General features: G+C 37.7%; 1 protein-coding gene across 3 annotated transcripts in view; it reads right to left on the bottom strand.

Moving 5' to 3' along the window:
- Positions 1-2,418: 2,418 nt before the first annotated feature.
- Positions 2,419-19,392, bottom strand: part of LOC109259552 (butyrophilin subfamily 1 member A1-like) — a 100,982-nt gene continuing 84,008 nt past the window's right edge. For all 3 annotated transcript variants that reach the window (XM_053905836.1, XM_053905925.1, XM_053905887.1), the window contains 3 exons: positions 4,871-4,897; positions 4,703-4,729; positions 2,419-2,989 (listed from right to left, as the gene is read on the bottom strand). In XM_053905836.1, the coding sequence (XP_053761811.1) occupies positions 2,424-2,989; positions 4,703-4,729; positions 4,871-4,897 (620 nt within the window). In that variant the 3' untranslated portion in view covers positions 2,419-2,423. The remainder of the gene's footprint in view (positions 2,990-4,702; positions 4,730-4,870; positions 4,898-19,392) is intronic.

Here is a 19,392-nt window from a genome sequence, read left to right as displayed (position 1 = left end):
TGAGGAAAGTGAAATAGGCCTTTTTTTTTGGCTTCTCTTTTTCTTTTTCTTTTTTTATGTTTATCTTTATTTATTTTTTTTAAATTTTTTTTAATGATTATTTATTTTTGAGACAGAGAGAGACAGAGCATGAACGGGGGAGGGTCAGAGAGAGGGAGACACAGAATCCAAAACAGGCTTCAGGCTCTGAGCTGTCAGCACAGAGCCCGACACAGGGCTCGAACTCACAGGCCGTGAGATCATGACCTGAGCCGAAGTCGGCCGCTTAACCGACTGAGCCACCCAGGCGCCCCATTTATCTTTATTTTTGAGACAGAGAGAGACAAAGCAGGAGCAGGGGAGAGACAGAGAGGGAGACACAGAATCTGAAGCAGGCTTCAGTCTTTGAGCTGTCAGAACAGAACCCGACACGGGGCTCAAACTCATTAACTGTGAGATCATGAACTGAGCTGAAGTCAGACACTCAACCCACTGAGCCACCCAGGCACCCCTAGCTTTTCAATATTCCCACCTCAGGCACCAAGCATCCTGTGATACATAATCTAATTTCCACTGATATGTATTCACTTTTGCAGGCAGCATCCCTGAGGATGCATGGACCATATTCTAGACTTTAGGAAACATGAGACTCTCACCCACGTATGGTCAGTGTACATGTCAAACAACACAGAACTCCTCCATCTTGCTATAGAATAGCTCCTGGACCTTCTCTCGCTCTCAGTATCCCAGGTAGAAGGTAAATATAGGTCCACTGTGTTCTTTAAATTTCATGAGACAGACTAATCTGTTAATTTTTTTTCCATGTGCTTAATTGAGGGTTAGAAAACCATATTTTGAGGGGACAGAAATTAAAAATACAACCACACATTGTTCTTAAAATCTTCACATTCTCTCTTGACTCCATAAATGTTCCAAGCCATGAGCAGTTACATTCATGTAACCAAATTTAGGCCACCTCCTTTAAAATACTCTATGATTATAGATTTGGTATTCATTTGGAACAGTTCTCTTATTTTGTTTTTGCTCAAATATTTCATTTTAACATTTCTTTACTTATATATTAAATATTTTATTATAATAAACCCAAATAATCTCTTAGAAGTAGAAAGAAAATCAATTTCAGCTCAGCCTGGTCATGTTGCTTCAGCTACTTACTTCTGCAGCCTAATTTAAAACTATTCTGTCCCAACTTCATCTGAGCTCCATATATCTTCTTCTACCTTCTCACCCAGGCCCATTCTTTCTGTATTTTGCCTATTGTTTGAATTGAATAATTTCCAGCTTTGCATGTGCAAAATTTCCTCTTTTATGCATCACTTTCCCAGTGAAAGTTTTCCTGATGATGAGATTAAGGTGAATCCACTCACCATCATTCTATATCTGGATACCTTGATTTACTACACAACATTTTGAAATTAATAACTGTTTGTCAGTGTTTTCCTGTTTATTGTCAGTAACAGATAACATAGTTATAGTTACAGGTAGACAATCTGCAGTGTTGTAGATAATGGATATATAGAACATATATATATATATAGAGAGAGAGAGAGAGAGAGAGAGAGAACCTAATAAGCACTTATTGAGTAGATGAGTCAAAGAAACTGTAATACTGTAATATTAAATTAATTTAGAGATTATGGTCATTGAAACTTCAAAACAACATGAAGATAAAATGGTTAAGAAATTAGTGACTGAAATACATATCCACTTGAAGATATTTTTTGGAGTGTACCATACATAGTACAGGTTAAAACTCACTTTTTCAAAGCCATCATGGTCCTTTAGGTTTGGGCAAAATTAATAGAGTATGAGTTCCAGCGAATTTCCTGATGATAGAGTAGAGACCATATCTTCTTACATCTCAAACTATGAATGAAGATGAAATCATACTCATCAGGGATCAACTGAAAATTGACTTTCCTTCACCACTTACACAAGTATGTACTTCATTTGGGTATTGTATTTATGTTCTGTAGATTTGAAATGTCATCTAGTAAATTCTACAGCATATAATTCAAATCAAGTAATTATTGTCCATTAACAAATAGGCATATAGGGGATTGAAATTATAAAAAGTATATTGGGGTGTCTGGGTGGCTCAGTCAGTTAAGGGCCGGACTTTGGCTCAGGTCATGATCTCATGGTTCATGGGTTTGAACCCCATGTCGGGTTCTGTGCTGACAGATCAGAGCCTGGAGCCTGTTTCAGATTTTGTGTCTCCCTCTCTCTCTCTGCTGCTTCTTGGCTGTCTCTCTCTCTCTCTGTCTCAAAAATAAATAAATGTTAAAAAATTAAAAAAAAAAGAAAAATAAAATTTTTTAGAAGTGTAATTTATAACATCAAAGTATTTTTTTAGATTTATTTGAAGGAAGAACACCATGTGAATTCTAAAATTATATATATATTATATTGTTTTTCCTCAGTCAAATAGAACATCTTCTGGGTTTTTTAATATTATCTAATGGCAGGATGGTCAGAGAATGTTCATTTTCACCTTGGTCTTTGGGGCCAGGACAGAAATATGGTCTCAGGGGGTCACTGAAGCAGTTTTTATAGGTGTAGATATGAGACAGGTTTGTAACATTATAAAAGGAGACTCTCCCAGCCTCATAATCAAGAAAGATACCAATAATCTCAGGAGATTCCTTAAGGTCAAGTGTTATCTGTGGATTTTCAAGAGCTTGGTAGCCATTGCTTCTATTAAAGCATAGTGTCCAGAATCCGGTCTTTGGGGACAGCATGACTTTTCCCTGTCCGCAGACAGAAGCTTTACAAATGCCTAGAGTCCAGTTTAATTTATTTTTCACACTCACTTCCCAGTAGTGTCTACCTTTGAAAAAAAGTTGCTGACCTAAAACCCAGAATAGCTTATCGAATGGATTCCTTTTTCTGGGTAGTTCCCAAGAGATATCGACTCCTTTCACCCTTCTCTTGTCTTCAGTAATTTGGAGATTTGGGTGAGCTGTGTCTTGATCCAGGGTAACATTTTCTATGGAAGAACATGTTGTCAGTCTTGGCTATAGTCAATAATAATCAAGAATAATTAACACAATATAGAAGGGTCCTTCCTCTATCTAGGATTTTTCTCTAATTTCTTCAAATGTAGCTGCTACATTCCCTCAACTCATGCTCTTTATATCACCTCCATTTATCAAATCACACAGTTAACTTTCAAGTTAAAAATTTTAGCTCATTTTCAAATGAGGATTTATGCAGAATGGGAAAAAAATAAGTATATAAAAATGCAGATATAGTCTAGTCAAATAATTTATGAATATGACCAGTGTTTCACCAAACACTTATTATGTGCCTCAGGCTCTTTGAAGCACATTTATAAATAATTTTCATAACACATCAATGAGCTATAGAATTTTTTTTTTCATTTTGTAGTTGAGACAACAAAGATTTAGAGAAGTTTGTCCAACTATGGTTACTAATATCGATCAATGTTTGGATTCACACCCAGGTCTGTCTTTTTCAGTTAATAAACTCATGAGAAACAATTATATATTTTTGCTTGAAATCTAAATGCTTTGACAATTTAAAATTTTCCCTAAATCATTCTTTGGAATTTAAGCAGATTTAATGAATTACTTTTCCTAAAAGTACCTTCACATGAGTACAAGCTTTCAGATACATGAATCTAAAAATAATTTGTAAAATGGTAAAAGCATATAAGCACACAAGTCGGAGGTAAAATGATCCAGATATTTACCCAATTACCCTGTATTCTGTTAATACAGGCTAAAAGTACTTTTGCTATGAAAGAATTGCCATAGTAGTAGGCAAAAATAAATTTTACTTATTTACTATAACCACAAATAAAGTTCTACCAGTATTCATATAATATAAAAATCACTAAAGACTCATATTAGCACTGTAAATATAGTATTATGTGCATTTAAAGACATTGCAACTCAATTGTTAATGGACATTTTTACAAAGCAGCATTGGATATCTAGACTGTACTTTTTCCAATTGGTAAATGTACTTCTAAAGTTGTCTAATTAATGTGAAGATCATGTCAATTAGTTATATAAACTGGAGAAATCTCTTAAGAATACTTATACATTTCTTTGTGGAATAGTGTATAAATATCTGACTTTTCTTCTTCACAGTGTACGTGTGGAAATGAAATAAAAATATTTTATTTGAAATAATACAAATATGTAAAATGTAATGAAAATGCTATTGTTCCTAATATTCAATAAAGTTCATAAGTTTGACAATTTGTTAGAAGTCAAAAGATACCCTAGGTAAGTAGGAGTTTTCCATTTAACAAATTACATGAAAGACAGCTGATTGTGGTCCACAGGCAATTAGTGTCATTGTGTTACTAGCTTCCATTCTAACATAGTTAAGTGACAGCTTGGCCTTACCCCATTCCCTGTCACCTATCTGATAACCCCCCCCCCAACTTCTGGTTCCAAACAGCATGTTTGGTAGTATCATTTTGGGCTTTAATATTCTGTTTCCCTCCATCACTGTACCTCAGAGAGCAACACCATTTGCTATATGTAAGGAGTTGTAGCTATGAACTACCCAAGAATAAGCATGACAAAATAGAAATTTTATAGAAAAAAAAAAAAAACAGGGATGAGTTTGTATGTTTTGTGTGAGTTGGTGAGTGTGTTAAGGCTCCAGAGACACAGTGTGCTTGCTAAAAGTAAGAATCAATATCCAAATACTAGTCTTTAGTTACCTGCATACAGTCGAAGAAACTTCAATCCTAAATATAAATAATAAATAAATAAATAAATTAGTATAGATTTGAATCCAAGATTTAACAGTGAATAAAACAGCAAAGAGATGTGTGATCAAAAGGAAAGTGCATGAGTCAGGGTTGGAGGTGGTCATTTTCATTACTCACCTTCTTCTCCCAGGAGTTTTATCCTTTCTGAAAGAATGGGATGTAGTGAGAGATTGATTTAAAATATGTTTACATTTCTTTTGTTTTTAACATATGTACATTTTTATCCTCACAGAGAAACTTTACTTACCAAGTAAATAACAAAAAATAACATTTTGGGTGGTGCCTGTGTGGCTCAGTCAGTTAAGCATCCAACTTTAGCTCAGATCATGACCTTGCGGTTCGTGCATTTGAGTCCCAAGTTGGGCTCTGTGCTGACAGCTCAGAGCCTAGAGTCTGGTTTGGATTCTATGCCTCTCTCTGCCTCCAACCCATGCTCAAACTCTGTCTCTCTCTGTCTCTCAAAAATAAATAAATGTTAATTAAAAAAAAGAATAACATTTTTGAAAAGAAAATATTGTCACTGCACCATTTTATTGTTTAACATTTCTATGTTTTGCTAATTTTCTTGGATAATGTTCAAAATTATGTTTCCTGGACAGCATTCATAATTCTTAGAAAGGAAAATGACACTGTATTTCCCAGCCATTGCCTACATATAGCCTTGTATGGGTTGTCTGAACCAGAGTCACCTGGATAATAGTGTGTCCTCTAATAGTATCCTGGGCTCATCCCCCCCACCCAGAGTTTAATGCATGTTGTGCTTTGTGCTTTGCACACACTATTCCTCCCTTTGAAATATATACAAGTCCTCTTAAATACCTCTAGCCTTGAAGATCTAGGGACATCTTCGGAAGATGGCAACATAGGAGGACACTAGGCTCATCTTTTCCTGCTGATCGCTAAGATTCCACCCACATCTGCCTAAATAACCCAGAACACTGCCAGAACACTAGCAGAATGGACACTCCAGAGCCAGGCTTAGACGAGAGGCCCACTGAAGAGAGTAGGAAAGGCAGAGAGATGGTGCATGCTACATGGACTGGTGGGAGGGATACAGGTGGTGGAGGGGCAGCCCATCATGCAAGGCAGAGCCCCCAAAGTCTGGCTTGCAAAATCAGAGGGGCCAGACTCCATGAGTTCTTAACATCTGGAATGTGAAAAGTCAATAGCTCTGCTCTTAGAGAGTAGGGAGGTCGAGAGGATGCTGGGAGGGAGAGTTGTTGAACTCCAGAAGGACAGAGCTCAGCGGGGGAACAAAGGTGTTGGCAAGCGCCATTTCCCTCTCCCATCCCCCAGGCGAAATTCCAAAGGGAACTTGTTCCCATCCCTGACCTTGCTTGCACCTTGCAAATGCCCAAAGCTGTGCTTCTGTGGATCCATCGCTCCAACCAACAGGCCTGCCTCCCTCCCTGTGCTGCAGGGCCCCTCCCGCAGGGGACCACCTAAGGCAAATCTACCTAAGCCGACCCCTCTCACCCCTGGGCACCTGCAGATCCACCATCTAATATGCCCTTGGCCAGATCCCATGGAAGCAGCACCACATGCCTGGCACTGTGCAAGCACCCCAGACAGGGACCACATCACTTCACAGTGAGTCCTGGCCCTAGGAGAGGGGAAGATAAACTACACACCAGTCTGACTGTGGCCCCAGTGGTGGTCTGTGGGCAGACATCAGGTCTTGCTGTGGCCCCACCCACCAACACAAGTTTCTTAGAACAGCACAGGGGAGTTCCCTGTAGTTTAGAGCTACCACAGGGACCCCAATATGATGAAACAGAAGAATTTTCCTGAAAAGAAACTCAAGGAATTAGTAACAGCTAACGTATTGATCAAAGATGATTTAAGCAATATAACAGACAAAGAATTTAGAATAATAGTCATAAAATTAATTGCTGGGCTTGAAAAAGGCATGCAGGACTGCAGAGAATCTATTACTACAGATCAAGGGACTAAGAAACAGTCATGAGGAGGCAACCACAGCCTGGATTGAAGAGGCAGAGGAGAGAATAGGTGAACTAGAAGATAAAATTATGGAAAAACAAGAAGCTGAGAAAAAGACAGATTAAAAAAAAAAATCCAGGAGTATGAGGGGAGGATTAGAGAACTAAGTGAAAGAATCAAAGGGAACAACATCTGTATCATAGGCATTCCAGAAAAAGAAGAGAGAGAGAAAGGGACTGAAGGTGTATTTGAACTAATCATAGCTGAGAATTTCCCTGATCTGGGGAAGGGAACAGGCATTGAAATCCAAGAGGCACAGAGAACTCCCTTCAGACATAACTTGAATCGATCTTCTGCATGACACATCATAGTAAAGCTGGCAAAATAGAAGGATAAAGAGAGAATTCTGAAAGCAGCTAGAGATAAATGGGCCCAAACATGCAAAGGTAGACACATAAGGGTAGTAGCAGACCTAGCTACTGAAACTTGGCAGGTCAGAAAGGAATGGCAGGAATTCTACAATGTGATGAGTAGAAACAAAAAAAAATGCAGCCCAGAATCCTTTATTCAACAAGGCTGGCATTCAGAATAGGAGAGATAAAGGTTTTCCCAAACAAACAAAAACTGAAAGAGTTCATCACACTAAACCAGCCTTACAAGAGATTCTAAGGGGGACTCTGTGAGTGAAATGTTGTAAGCACCACACGGTACCAGAGACATCACTGCAAGCATGAAACCTACAGACATCACAATGACTCCAAACCCATATCTTTAACACTGAATAATAACACTTAATGTAAATGGAATGAATGCTCCAGTCAAAAGTCATAAGGTATCAGAATGGATAAAAAACGAGACTCATCTATTTGCTGTCTATAAGAGACTCATTTCAGACCTGGGAACACTTTCAGATTGAAAGTGGGTGATGGAGAACTATTTATCATGCCACTGGAAGTCAAAAGAAAGCTGGAGTAGCCATAATTATATCAGACAAACTAGACTTTAAATTAAAGGTTGTAACAAGAAAGGAAGAAGGTCATTATATAATTATTACAGAGTCTATCCATCAGGAAGAGCTAACAATCATAAATGTCTATGCGCCGAATACAGGACCCCCCAAATATATAAAACAATTAATCACAAACATAAGCAACTTTAATGATAAGAATGTGGTAACTGCAGGGTCTTTAATACCCCACTTACAACAATGAATCGATCATCTAAACCAGGATCAATAGAGAAACAAGGGCCCTGAATGATACATTGGGTCAGATGGACTTGACAGATATATTTAGAACTCTGCATCCCAAAGTGACAATATATACTTTCTTCTCCGGTGCACATGGAACATTTTCCAAGATAGATCACATACTGGGACACAAAACAGACCTTAATAAGTATAAAAGAATTGAGAACATACCATGCACACTTTCAGGCCACAATGCTACGAAACTTGAAATCAACTACAGGAAAAAGCCTGGAAAACCTCTAAAATCATGGTGGTTAAAGAACACCCTACTAAAGAATGAATGTGTCAACCAGGCAATTAGAGAAGAAATTAAAAATGTATGGAAACAAATTAAAATGAAAATACAACAATCCAACAGTTTTTGGGATACAGCAAAGGCAGTCCTGATAGGAAAACACATTGCAATCCAGGCCTTCCTCAAGAAACTAGAAAAATCCCAAATACAAAATCTAACAGCAGACCTAAAGGAAATAGAAGCAGAACAGCAAAGACACCCAAACCCAGAAGAAGAAGAGAAATAAAAATCAGGGCAGAAATAAACTATATAGAATCTAAAAAAAAAAACTGTAGTAGATCAATGAAACCAAGAGTTTATTTTCTGAAAAATGAACAATTGATAAACCTCTAGCCACACATCTCAAAAAGAAAAGGGAGAAGACCCAAATAGATAAAATCATTAATTAAAATTGAATTATTATAACCAATCCCTCAGAAATACAAGCAATTATCAGGGAATACTACAAAAAAACTATATGCCAACAAACTGGACAAGCTGGAAGAAACAAACTCCTACCCACCCACACACTTCCAAAACTCAAACAGGACGAACTAGAAAACTGGAAAAGACCCATAACCAGCAAATAAATTGAATCAGTTATCAAAAATCTCCCAACAAATAAGAGTCCAGGGCCAGAAGTCTTCCCTGGGGAATTCTACAAGACATTTAAAGTAGAGATAATACCTAACCTTCTCAAGATTTTCAAAAACATAGAAAGAGAAGGAAAAATTCCAGACTCATTCTATGAAGCCAGCATTACTTTGATCCCCAAAACAGACTGAGACCCAGCAATAAAAGAGAACTAGAGGCCAAAATTCCTATTGAGTATGCATGCAAAAATTCTCAACAAGATACTAGCAAACCAAATTCAACAGCATATAAAAAATATTATTCACCATGACCAAGTGGGATTCATTCTTGGACTGTAGGGCTGGTTCAACATTCTCAAATCAATCAATGTGATACATCACATTAATAAATGAAAAGAAAAGAACCATATGATCCTGTCAATCAATGCAGAAAAAGCATTTGACAAAATTCAGCATCCTTTCTTAATAAAAACCCTCGAGAAAGTTGGATAGAAGGAACATACTTAAACATCATAAAAGGCATTTACAAAAAACCCAGAGCTAATAACATCCTCAATGGGGGAAAACTGAGAGCTTCCTCCCTGAGATCAGGAACACGCCAGGGATATCTACTCTCACCACTGTTGATTAATATGGTGTTGGAAGTTCTAGCATCAGCAATCAGACAACAAAAGGAATCAAAGTCATAAAAAAAGGCAAAGATGAAGTCAAGCTTTCACTTTGTGCAGATGACATGGAAAACCTAATAGACTCCACCAAAAGCCTGCTAGAACTGATACATTAATTCAGCAAAGTTGCAGGATAAAAAATCAATGTACAGAAATCAGTTGCATTATTATACATTAAAAATGAAGTAATGGAAAGACAAAGAATGAAACTTATCCCATTAAAAATTACAAGAATCGTAAAATACCTAGGAATAAACCTCACCAAAAAATGTGAAAGATCTGTATGCTGAAAACTGTAGAAAGCTCTTGAAGGAAATTGAAGAATATACAAAGAAATGGAAACACATTCCGTGTTCATGGTTTGGAAGGATACATATTGTTAAAATGTCGATACTACCCAAATCAATCTACACATTCAATGCAATCCCAATGAAAATTACAACAACATTGTTCTCTAAGCTAGAACAAGGAATCCTAAAATTTGTAGGGAACCACAAGAGACCTGGAATAACCTAAGTAATATTTAAGAAGCAGACCAAAGTGGGAGGCATCACAATCCCAGACTTTAGCCTCTAATACAAAGCTGTAATCATCAAGACAGCATGGTATTGGCACAATAACAGACATATACACCAATGGAATAGATTAGAGACTCCAGAACTGGACCCACAGAAGTATGGCCAACTAATCTTTGACAAAGCAGGAAAGAATATCCAATTAAAGAAAGGCAGTCTCTTTAACAAATGGTGTTGGGAAAACTGGACAGCAACATACAGAAGGATGAAACTGAACACTTTCTTACACTATTCACAATAATAAATTGAAAATGGAGGAAGGACCTGAATGTGCAGCAGGAAACCATCAAACCCCTAGAGGAGAAAGCAGGAAAAAACTTCTCCGACCTCAGCCTCAACAATTTCTTACTTGACACATCTCCAAAGGCAAGGGAATTAAAAGCAAAAATGACTATTGGGACCTCAGGAAGATGAATACCTTCTGCACTGCAAAGGAGGCAATCAGCAAAACTAAAAGGCAACCAACGGAACGGGAAAAGATATTTCCAAATGACATATCGGACAAAGGGCTAGTATCCAATATCTATAAAGAACTCACCATACTCCACACCCGAAAAACAAATAATCCAGTGAAGAAATGGGGAGAAGATGCTAATAGACACTTCTCTACAAAAGACATCCAGATGGCCAACAGGCACATGAAAAGATGCTCAATGTCACTCCTCATCAGGGAAATACAAATCAAAACCACAAAGGGCAACCTACGGAGTGGGAAAAAGATATTTGCAAATGACTTATAGGATAAAGGGCTAGTATCTAAAATCTATAAAAAACTCACCAAATTCCACACCTGAGAAGCAAATAATCCAGTGAGAAAATAGGCAGAAGACATGATTAGACACTTTTCTAAAGAAGACATCTAGGTGGCCATCAGACACATGAAAAGATGCTCAAAGTCAGTAATCATCATTTAAATACAAATCAAAACTACAGTGAGATATCACCTCATGCCTGTCAGAGTGGCCTAAATGAACAAATCAGGAGACTATAGATGCTGGAGAGGATGTGGAGAAACGGGAACCCTCTTGCACTGTTGGTGGAAATGCAAACTGGTACAACCGCTCTGGAAAACAGTGTGGAGGTTCCTCAAAACATTAAAAGTAGATCTACCCTATACCCAGCAATAGCATTCCTAGGAATTTATCCAAGGGACACAGGGGTGCTGATGCATAGGGGCACTTCTACCCCCATGTTTATAGCATCACTTTCAACAATAGCCAAATTATGGAAAGAGCCTAAATGTCCATTAACTGATGAATGGATAAAGAAGTTGTGGTTTATATGTACAATGGAATACTACTTGGCAATGAGAAAGAATGAAATATGGCCTTTTGTAGCAGTGTGGATGGAACTGGATACTGTTAGGCTAAGTGAAATAAGTCATACAGAGAAAAAGATACCATATGTTTTCACTCTTATGTGGTTCTGAGAAACTTAACAGAAGACTATGGGGGGGGGAGGGGAAGGGGAAAAAAGTTAGAAAGGGAGGAAGGCAAGCCATAAGAGGCTGTTAAAAACTGAGGATAAACTGAGGGTTGATGGGGGGTAGGAGGGCGGTGAAAGTGGGTGATGGGCATTGAGGAGGGTACTTGTTGGGATGAACACTGGGTGTTGTATGGAAACCAATCTGATAATAAATTTCATATTAAAGAAATACCACTTGCCTCATCTTCATTGCTGCTTTTCAGCAAATCCACAATCCCATGAATAAGTCCACTCTATTTTATGTGTTCATAGCATCATGAACCCTTTTCTATAACATATTCCATATTTGTTTTACCTTTATTATTTGAATGTGGAATTTGCATCTGTCGTAAGGTAGCAAGTTCCATAGCAAAAGAGAGTCTTTTTTCCTCCGTGTTTCTTAAGAACTGAGTATGAAATAGGTAGCTAATTAGTATATGCAGAAAAGATGACTGCCCTCACTGAATGGGGCAGATTTAACACCTGAGTCCCAGCCCTGAACTCACCACATGATGCATCGCGTTCTTCTCCATTTAGGCCTACATCATTCCTTGTCTTATGAATACTTAGGTTACGTTTTAAAAAATAGCAGAAGGATATATTACCTGCTTCTAAACGCGTTTGGGTCATAAATGCAATGTCTGTATTTTGTTGTTTTATTAAAATGAAAGAACATCAAGGGTGGAATGTTGAAAACTAAATAGGACTTACGGTTCTCTTCTTCTATTTTTCCTATATAAAGAAACAAACAAAACAAAAGCATGTTAGAAAGTGTCCTCCTATCACTATCAATGGAAAATCTGTCCTGGAACTTGGTTCTCATTTGAAAACTGAGACCCAGAAAGCTGACGGTCCAGTATATTTCTCTGACATAGAAAGAGCACTTTATTTACTGAATATTAATAATAATAATAAATAACACAATCTAAAAAGCTATCGGACTTTTATATGTGTTTATATAGACATAAAACAGAATGTTACAAAAGGTCTCTTTTGGGTGAGGTCCAAAAATTAGGGAAAATAGGTGCAAATACCCACAAATTTTACCCATTATTTCCAAGATAAGGAGGTAGTCTGAAACTGTCCTTGAGTACCTTATTTTAGCACAAGATCATTTATAATATCTGGAAACTGATAAGTAGAAAATGAAAAGGAAAAAAAAAACTACTGATAACGGAGGATTTTCTCAGAATGACAGTATGTTTTACCGACCTTGCATTGAGAAGGTGGTATCTTTACCATACTCAGCTCAAGTAATGAATCCTTAATGTGAACAACCAAAAAAATTCAATACATATGTTTTGGAGTTTTAGCAATAGGTAGGTGGTTTCCTGATACACACCTTAAAATGTCCTAACCATAGGCTGTTTAGTCATCAGTCGTGGAAACCTCCCAACTGTATCTTAAATTAATCTGAACTTATGCTGATTTGTCCTCCAGAATAAACTCTACATGGCAGCACACATAGGGTGAAATGGAATGCTCATGGATTTTACCCTCAAACACAAAACAGTAACTTTTTTTTGGTATTTCAAGGACTCAGCAAATGATTTCCCTAGGCCTGTTTTGAGAAGTTATGTTATTAAAAAAAAATGTTTATTTATTTTGGAGAGAGAGAGGCAGAGGAGAGAGTGCAAGCGAGGAAAGGGCAGAGTGAGAGGGACACAGAATCTGAAGCAGGCTACAGGCTCCAACCTGTCAGCACAGAGCCTGAATCAGGGCTCCCACTCACAAACCCTGTGATCAGGACCTGAGTCAATGTCAGATGCCCAAGAGACTTGAGCCACCCAGGCGCCCCGAGAAGTGTCTTAAGTAAGCAATAATATAGTATGTTTCCTGGACAGTACCTCATTCATTGAAATAAGTACAATTTCACAATAGATATTTATCAAACATTCGACCAAATCTGACTATAATACACACAGTTCTATGTGCCTTTACAACTGGTTTGTAGAATAACTTGGAAATCATTAAGTCCATGCAAGGGACAAACCTCATTAAATCTCACCATTATCCTTTAAAATAAACGTTGCAGAATTATTTTTCCCGTGTATATTTTGAATACTAAACTCTCCAGGCTATGAAATGTCCCTTGCCACTTCTGCCTCAGGTCTGCTACTGCCTCTTATTTCCCATGAAGCTTGTGGTTCCCCCATGAAAGAAAACTGAGTGTAGAACAGAATGTGGGTTAATGGAAGTGAAGGAGAAAAACTGGTCTCACATTAGGGTCATCTGTGTGCTTAGATGCTCACATACTGACTCTTTTTTATGGGGGGGGGGATTTGCTATGTTTGTCAAGGTCCTCCCTCCCAACTCCCACCCCATTTATATCCTTGCATGGGATAAGAAATCCACCCTCCACATGGTTGTCTTGATGTCACATAGAGCCTAACTGGAAGTCTCCTGGGCAAGCCCATTTCTGGCAGCTCCAGGACAGGATTCTTCAGTTTGCTTCACCTGGTCCAGAGGTGTATGTCCAAAGACATGAGGTTCAGAAAAATATGAGAAGAAGTCAATGTAAGAGATTAATTTTCACCTAAGTGATTCTGTACAAGTTAGGTATTATGTGATCTTTAAGCCATCGAACAGGATAGCAATAGAACTCTTGGTCTCTTTTCTTATATAATATAGATAAACAAGGAGGAAAACAAACAGAAAATGACAAAAATATGAATAAAAATCATTTCTTCCACTCAACAGATATTTGTGGACTGGCCGCCCTTAGCTCTGCACGGATCAGGCTCCCTCAGTAAAGGAGGACACAGACCTCTGACCTGTCACATGCACAAAGCACCATGTAAAGCAGTAATGAGAGATCTCATGGCTGTGGGATTCCATAAAGTACTCAGATCCCTCTCTGTGGTCGTGATCGTTCACCAAGTTCCCACAGGGAAAGCAGAGTTAATTGTGACATGAGCACAGAAATAAAGTATTTCAGGAATAGAGAAAAACAAGTACAAAGACACAGGGATAAAATCACTAAGAAGCATGCGCCTAGGGCACCTTGGCAGCTCAGTCACTTGAGCATCCGACTCTTGACTTCAGCTCAGGACATGATCTCACAGTCTGTGAGTTAGAGTTCCCATAGCTCTGCACTCACAGCACAGAGCCTGCTTGAGATCCGTTCTATCCCTCTTTCTCTGCCCCTCCCCTTCTCTCTTATGATTTCTCTCAAATGAAGTTAAATGAATATTAAAAAAATTGGGGCGCCTGGGTGGCTCAGTCGGTTAAGCGTCCGACTTCAGCTCAGGTCATGATCTCGTGGTCCATGAGTTCGAGCCCCGCATCGGGCTCTGTGCTGACCGCTCAGAGCCTGGAGCCTGCTTCGGATTCTGTGTCTCCGTCTCTTTCTGACCCTCCCCCGTTCATGCTCTGTCTCTCTCTGTGTCAAAAATAAATAAACGTTAAAAAAATTAAAAAAAAATAATAAAACAAATAAACTAACGCTCTCTTAAGTAACAAGGTCAAAAGGTAAAAAAAAAAAATCAAAACAAAAACATAAAATATGGATACAGAATATCAAAGCTTATGCAAATCATATTTAACAATTTGACATATAATGCAGAAAAAAATGTAAAGACTTTCAATGAACCAAAACTAGACTGTGATATTTTGGTTGGCATCTTACCATACAATGTACAAGTTATCATTAATAACTATTTAATAACAAAGAAGTCAAGAATTAGCAGAAACCCAGGAGAAGTTCAAAATTCAGATATGGACATGCATTATAGAAGTCATAGTAGAAAACATCATAAAGGAATATCTGGATACTTTCCTGGGACCTTAAAAACAAATATTTAAACACAGGTGAAATATTTCAACAAAGATGCCACAGTGTGACTTTGTTTAAATGACAATTGGTTTCACAGCCTATAATTTATAGTGTTACCAAATACAACATAGTTTCAACTGATAGCTAATCTTATAGAAGTAGACCAGTTGAACAAAATGTTTATGATATGGAAATCGTTTGCTAAATTTTAGTTGATCAAGTATATTTTTCTATGATGTTTGCCTCTAAATAGAAACAAAAACTACTCTCCTTTCTGTTTAAATAAGAGTTCTGTGTAAAACCAAACTAAATAATAATGCATTCAATAAAGCATGTATGGAAGAATTTCTAAAGAAACAGATTTTACTCAAGTCTTTCTTGTCTGACTTGGTATGATATTTAGCAATAGGTGAAAATAAGAGCTAGAGAAGAGGGAAAAAGAAGCAGGTCTTGTGTATAAGAAATAAGTCAGTCCATGCCCCTCCACCTGTTGATTGTGTGGAGCTCATGACGGGATATTCCCCCAAAAAAGCTCATCCAGATTACACATGGGATCTGTGCTTCAAGAGACTGGGACAGGATCCATGAGCCTTTGGGTGTGGAATATATCCAGAGTCAGGAATAACCTGAAACAGTGAATCAGTCTTCATCGCTCATGCCAAGAAGAATTCTTTGCATAGAGAGACGTACTTTTTCCCTGACACTTTAAAGGGGGCATACACTGACGGTAATACAAACACCAATTCATACCTTGGAAACTCATCTGCAGCACATGAGAAAAGATTTTAAAATGTGAGGGGGTCAGGAGGCTAGAAAGAATCCTCAATACATGAGGATGTTTTGAAAATGCAGAAGAGAAAAAAGGTTCTACAGGTGCATTTGACACAAGCTCCCTTTTCTCAATTCCAATGAAAGCAGATTAGCAAGTAAAAGGTACACTGCAATCTAACCAACAAAAAGTGAGAATAGCTAACTTTAGTAGACATTTGGATGGTGGACCAGGCCGTGCTCTGCATTGAAATGTAGTGCCATGTGCTTGTTCAGGATTCCTGGTGGGTTTACTGCAGACCTTGCTTTTCTACTTTGCCCAGGTATTAACCAGCGTGTCCTCTCTGTAGAATCAAAGATATATTGGCAAACCTCAAGAGTTTATAAGCACAATGACCCAACAGAGGTCATGGACACTTGAACAAGCTAATGAAGACAAAGGGGAAGGGAATACACAATCCCAGATTCCTAATTGGTATTTATTTCCTTCTATTTTTACTGACTGTTTTCCTTGGAAATCTATGCTTAAAAAAGAAAAACCCCTGAGCTCTAGATACTGTGATAAATCTGATAAATGTAAGGAGGTAATAAATGACTTACCATATTTTTCCTGGAGTTTACCTTTAAGAAGAAAAAACACAAATAAGTTACAGAGTCAAACTAAAACTTCTACAGGTTAAAATATTTTCATGGGACTGTGGGCCATATGAATGTTTATTTATTTATTTTTTTTTGAAAAATCTAATCATAGATTTTCTACATTTTAAATTGGGCTGTTTGAGGTTTGATATTGAATTGAATGATTTGATTACATTTTTTAGATGTTAGTCCCTTAACACATTTATGATTGCAATTTTCTATTCCCTGTCACTAGGTTTTCATTCTTTTAATGGTGTTCTTTGCTTGGGGGAAAGAAAAAAGCCTTTGTTTTGAGATAGTCCGAATAATTTGTTATTGTTTTTGCTATCCTTGTCTGAGGAACCGGTTTCAAGTAAATATTGCTCAGGAGGTTGCCAAAGAACTTACTTCTTAGGTTTTATTTAAAGGTTTTATGCTTTATATCTTAGATTTATGTTTTCACCCATTATGAGTTTACTGTAGCATATGGTGGGAAAGTGGTCAAATATCAATATTTTGTAAATATCTGTGTCTAGTGTTCTCAACATCATTTAATGAAGGGGCATTTTTCCCATTGCATTTTCTTGCTTCCTTTGTCATTGATTTGTTGACTGTACAAATGTGGAACTGTTTTTGCAGTTTCATTTCTCTTGTATTGATCTATCTGTCTACTTTAGTCCCAGTAAAAGTACCATTTCCTTGCCATAGCTTTATGTTATACTATGACAGATTATACTATTACCCTATTTATACAATACAAGAATATTATACTATGAAATATTATGCTATAAATCCAAGAAGCTGATAACGGACCTTTCCTTCCTTGTCAAGGTCAACTGCTTCAGAGTTGAGGTGGTTGCATAGTAGGAGGACCCTAGGTTTTTCTCCTTCCTCAAACACACTAGAAAACTGTCAAATCATTCTGAATACCCAAGAAATAATCTTGAGTACTGATAGAACAAGCTCATCCTTGAGGGAGGAAAGAGGACACATCAAGGATAGTAGGAAATGCAGAGATGTGGTTTGGGGCCACATGTTTCCTAAGTGCTATGGAGGGGAGACAATCTTGGTTGCAGAGAAACACAAAAAGTTCTAGGAGTACACAGTGGAATGAATGAGATGGACACTTCTTAAAAGCCATTGGCTGGGACAAGCAGAGGGGTTGATTTCCTTGAGGCTTTTTGATGAACAGGGCTTAAAGTCTGGAGGTTTAAAGGTCAGTGTGCCTGGCTGGGATAGAGGCCAGCAGGCACTGCAATGCTCCTGGCTGAAAGTCAGGCAAACAACTTAGACACAGACAGCATGAAGATGAGGATCTGAAACACACCAACACTGGAGGCACAAAGGGGGACCTTCAATGCTCCTCTGAGAGTGCTTCTCAAAAGAAGCAACTACTTCTTCATAACGCAACTACTCTAAGGAGCAGGAAATGAAACAGGCTTTCCTAACACCAATAAGAAGACAGAAAGATGTATAGACAATGCCAGGACTGAGGAACCCTCCGAAATGAAAGAATATAAGATAAAAGCCAGAGGTTTATGTAAAACCAAGAAAAGTACTATACCAGATGGACAATTTAAAGCAGCCATCATAAGATTCCTGCTCTGCTTGAAAAAATAAAAGAAGTCTTCAGGGAAGCCTGAAAATAGACTTAGGAAACTCAGTGTATCTATGAAACTTAAATTTGTATCATCAGAGTTGCAGAAGAAGAGACATAAAAGGGAACATAAGGGTAGTTTGCATAAATAATAGGCTAACACTTCCCAAATCTGGGGAGTGAAACAGCCATCCAAATCCAGGAGGCACAGAAAACTCCCACAGAAATCCACCAAAGCAGACCTAAACCCAAAATATTGTAGTTAAATGTGTAAAATATTCTGACAAAGAACAAACATCCAATGAGCAAGAAAGAAAAGAATTGCCTACATTACAAGGGAAGAACCACAAGGTTGGCTGCACATCTCTCGACAGAAACTTGGTAAGCCATGATATATTCAATGTCCTGAAGGGGAAAATCATCACCTAGTATACTCTATACAACAAGGTTATCATATAGAACAGAAGCCGATAAAGACTTTCCAAGAGAAACAAAAACTAAAGGAGCTAAACCTTTATGTCCGCTAAACCAGCCCTGTGCGCAATATTAAAGGGGACTGTTTCAGTGGGAAGGAAGACAAAAATTGACAAACAAAAAGAATAAGAGAAAACATCCAGGTGAGACAACAAAACAAGTATTAAAATGACACTAAATACATGTATATACCTGTACATATATTTATTCTGAATGTAAGTGTAGGATGTGCTCCAATCAAAAGACATATAGTATCAGAAAAGAATAGAAACAAAAACAATAGAGAAAAAAAACCAAACAAACAAGACCTTTCTACGTGCTGTCTATAAGAGACTCATTTAAGACCTCACAATGCCTGCAGATTGAATGGGAAGGGATAGAGGGATAAATACTTATCACGCCAATGCCTGTGGAAAGAAAGCCAGAGTAGCAATACTTATCTCAGGCAGAGTAGACTTTAAACCAAAGACAGGAACAGGAAATGACAAAGGATACTATATCAAAGTGAAGAGGTCTATCCAACAAGTAGATCTCACAGTTGTAAATATTTATGCCACCAACATGGAAACACCTGAATACATAAAACAATTAGTAACAAAAATAAAGGAACTCCTTTATAAAAATACAATAAGAGTAGGGGGCT

This window comes from Panthera pardus, unplaced genomic scaffold (assembly GCF_024362965.1).
Source record: "Panthera pardus isolate Hobbes unplaced genomic scaffold, ASM2436296v1 HiC_scaffold_1, whole genome shotgun sequence".
In the NCBI taxonomy this organism is placed as follows: domain Eukaryota; kingdom Metazoa; phylum Chordata; class Mammalia; order Carnivora; family Felidae; genus Panthera; species Panthera pardus.
Note: the sequence above shows the minus strand (reverse complement) of the source record. Positions and strands in the feature narration are given on the sequence as shown.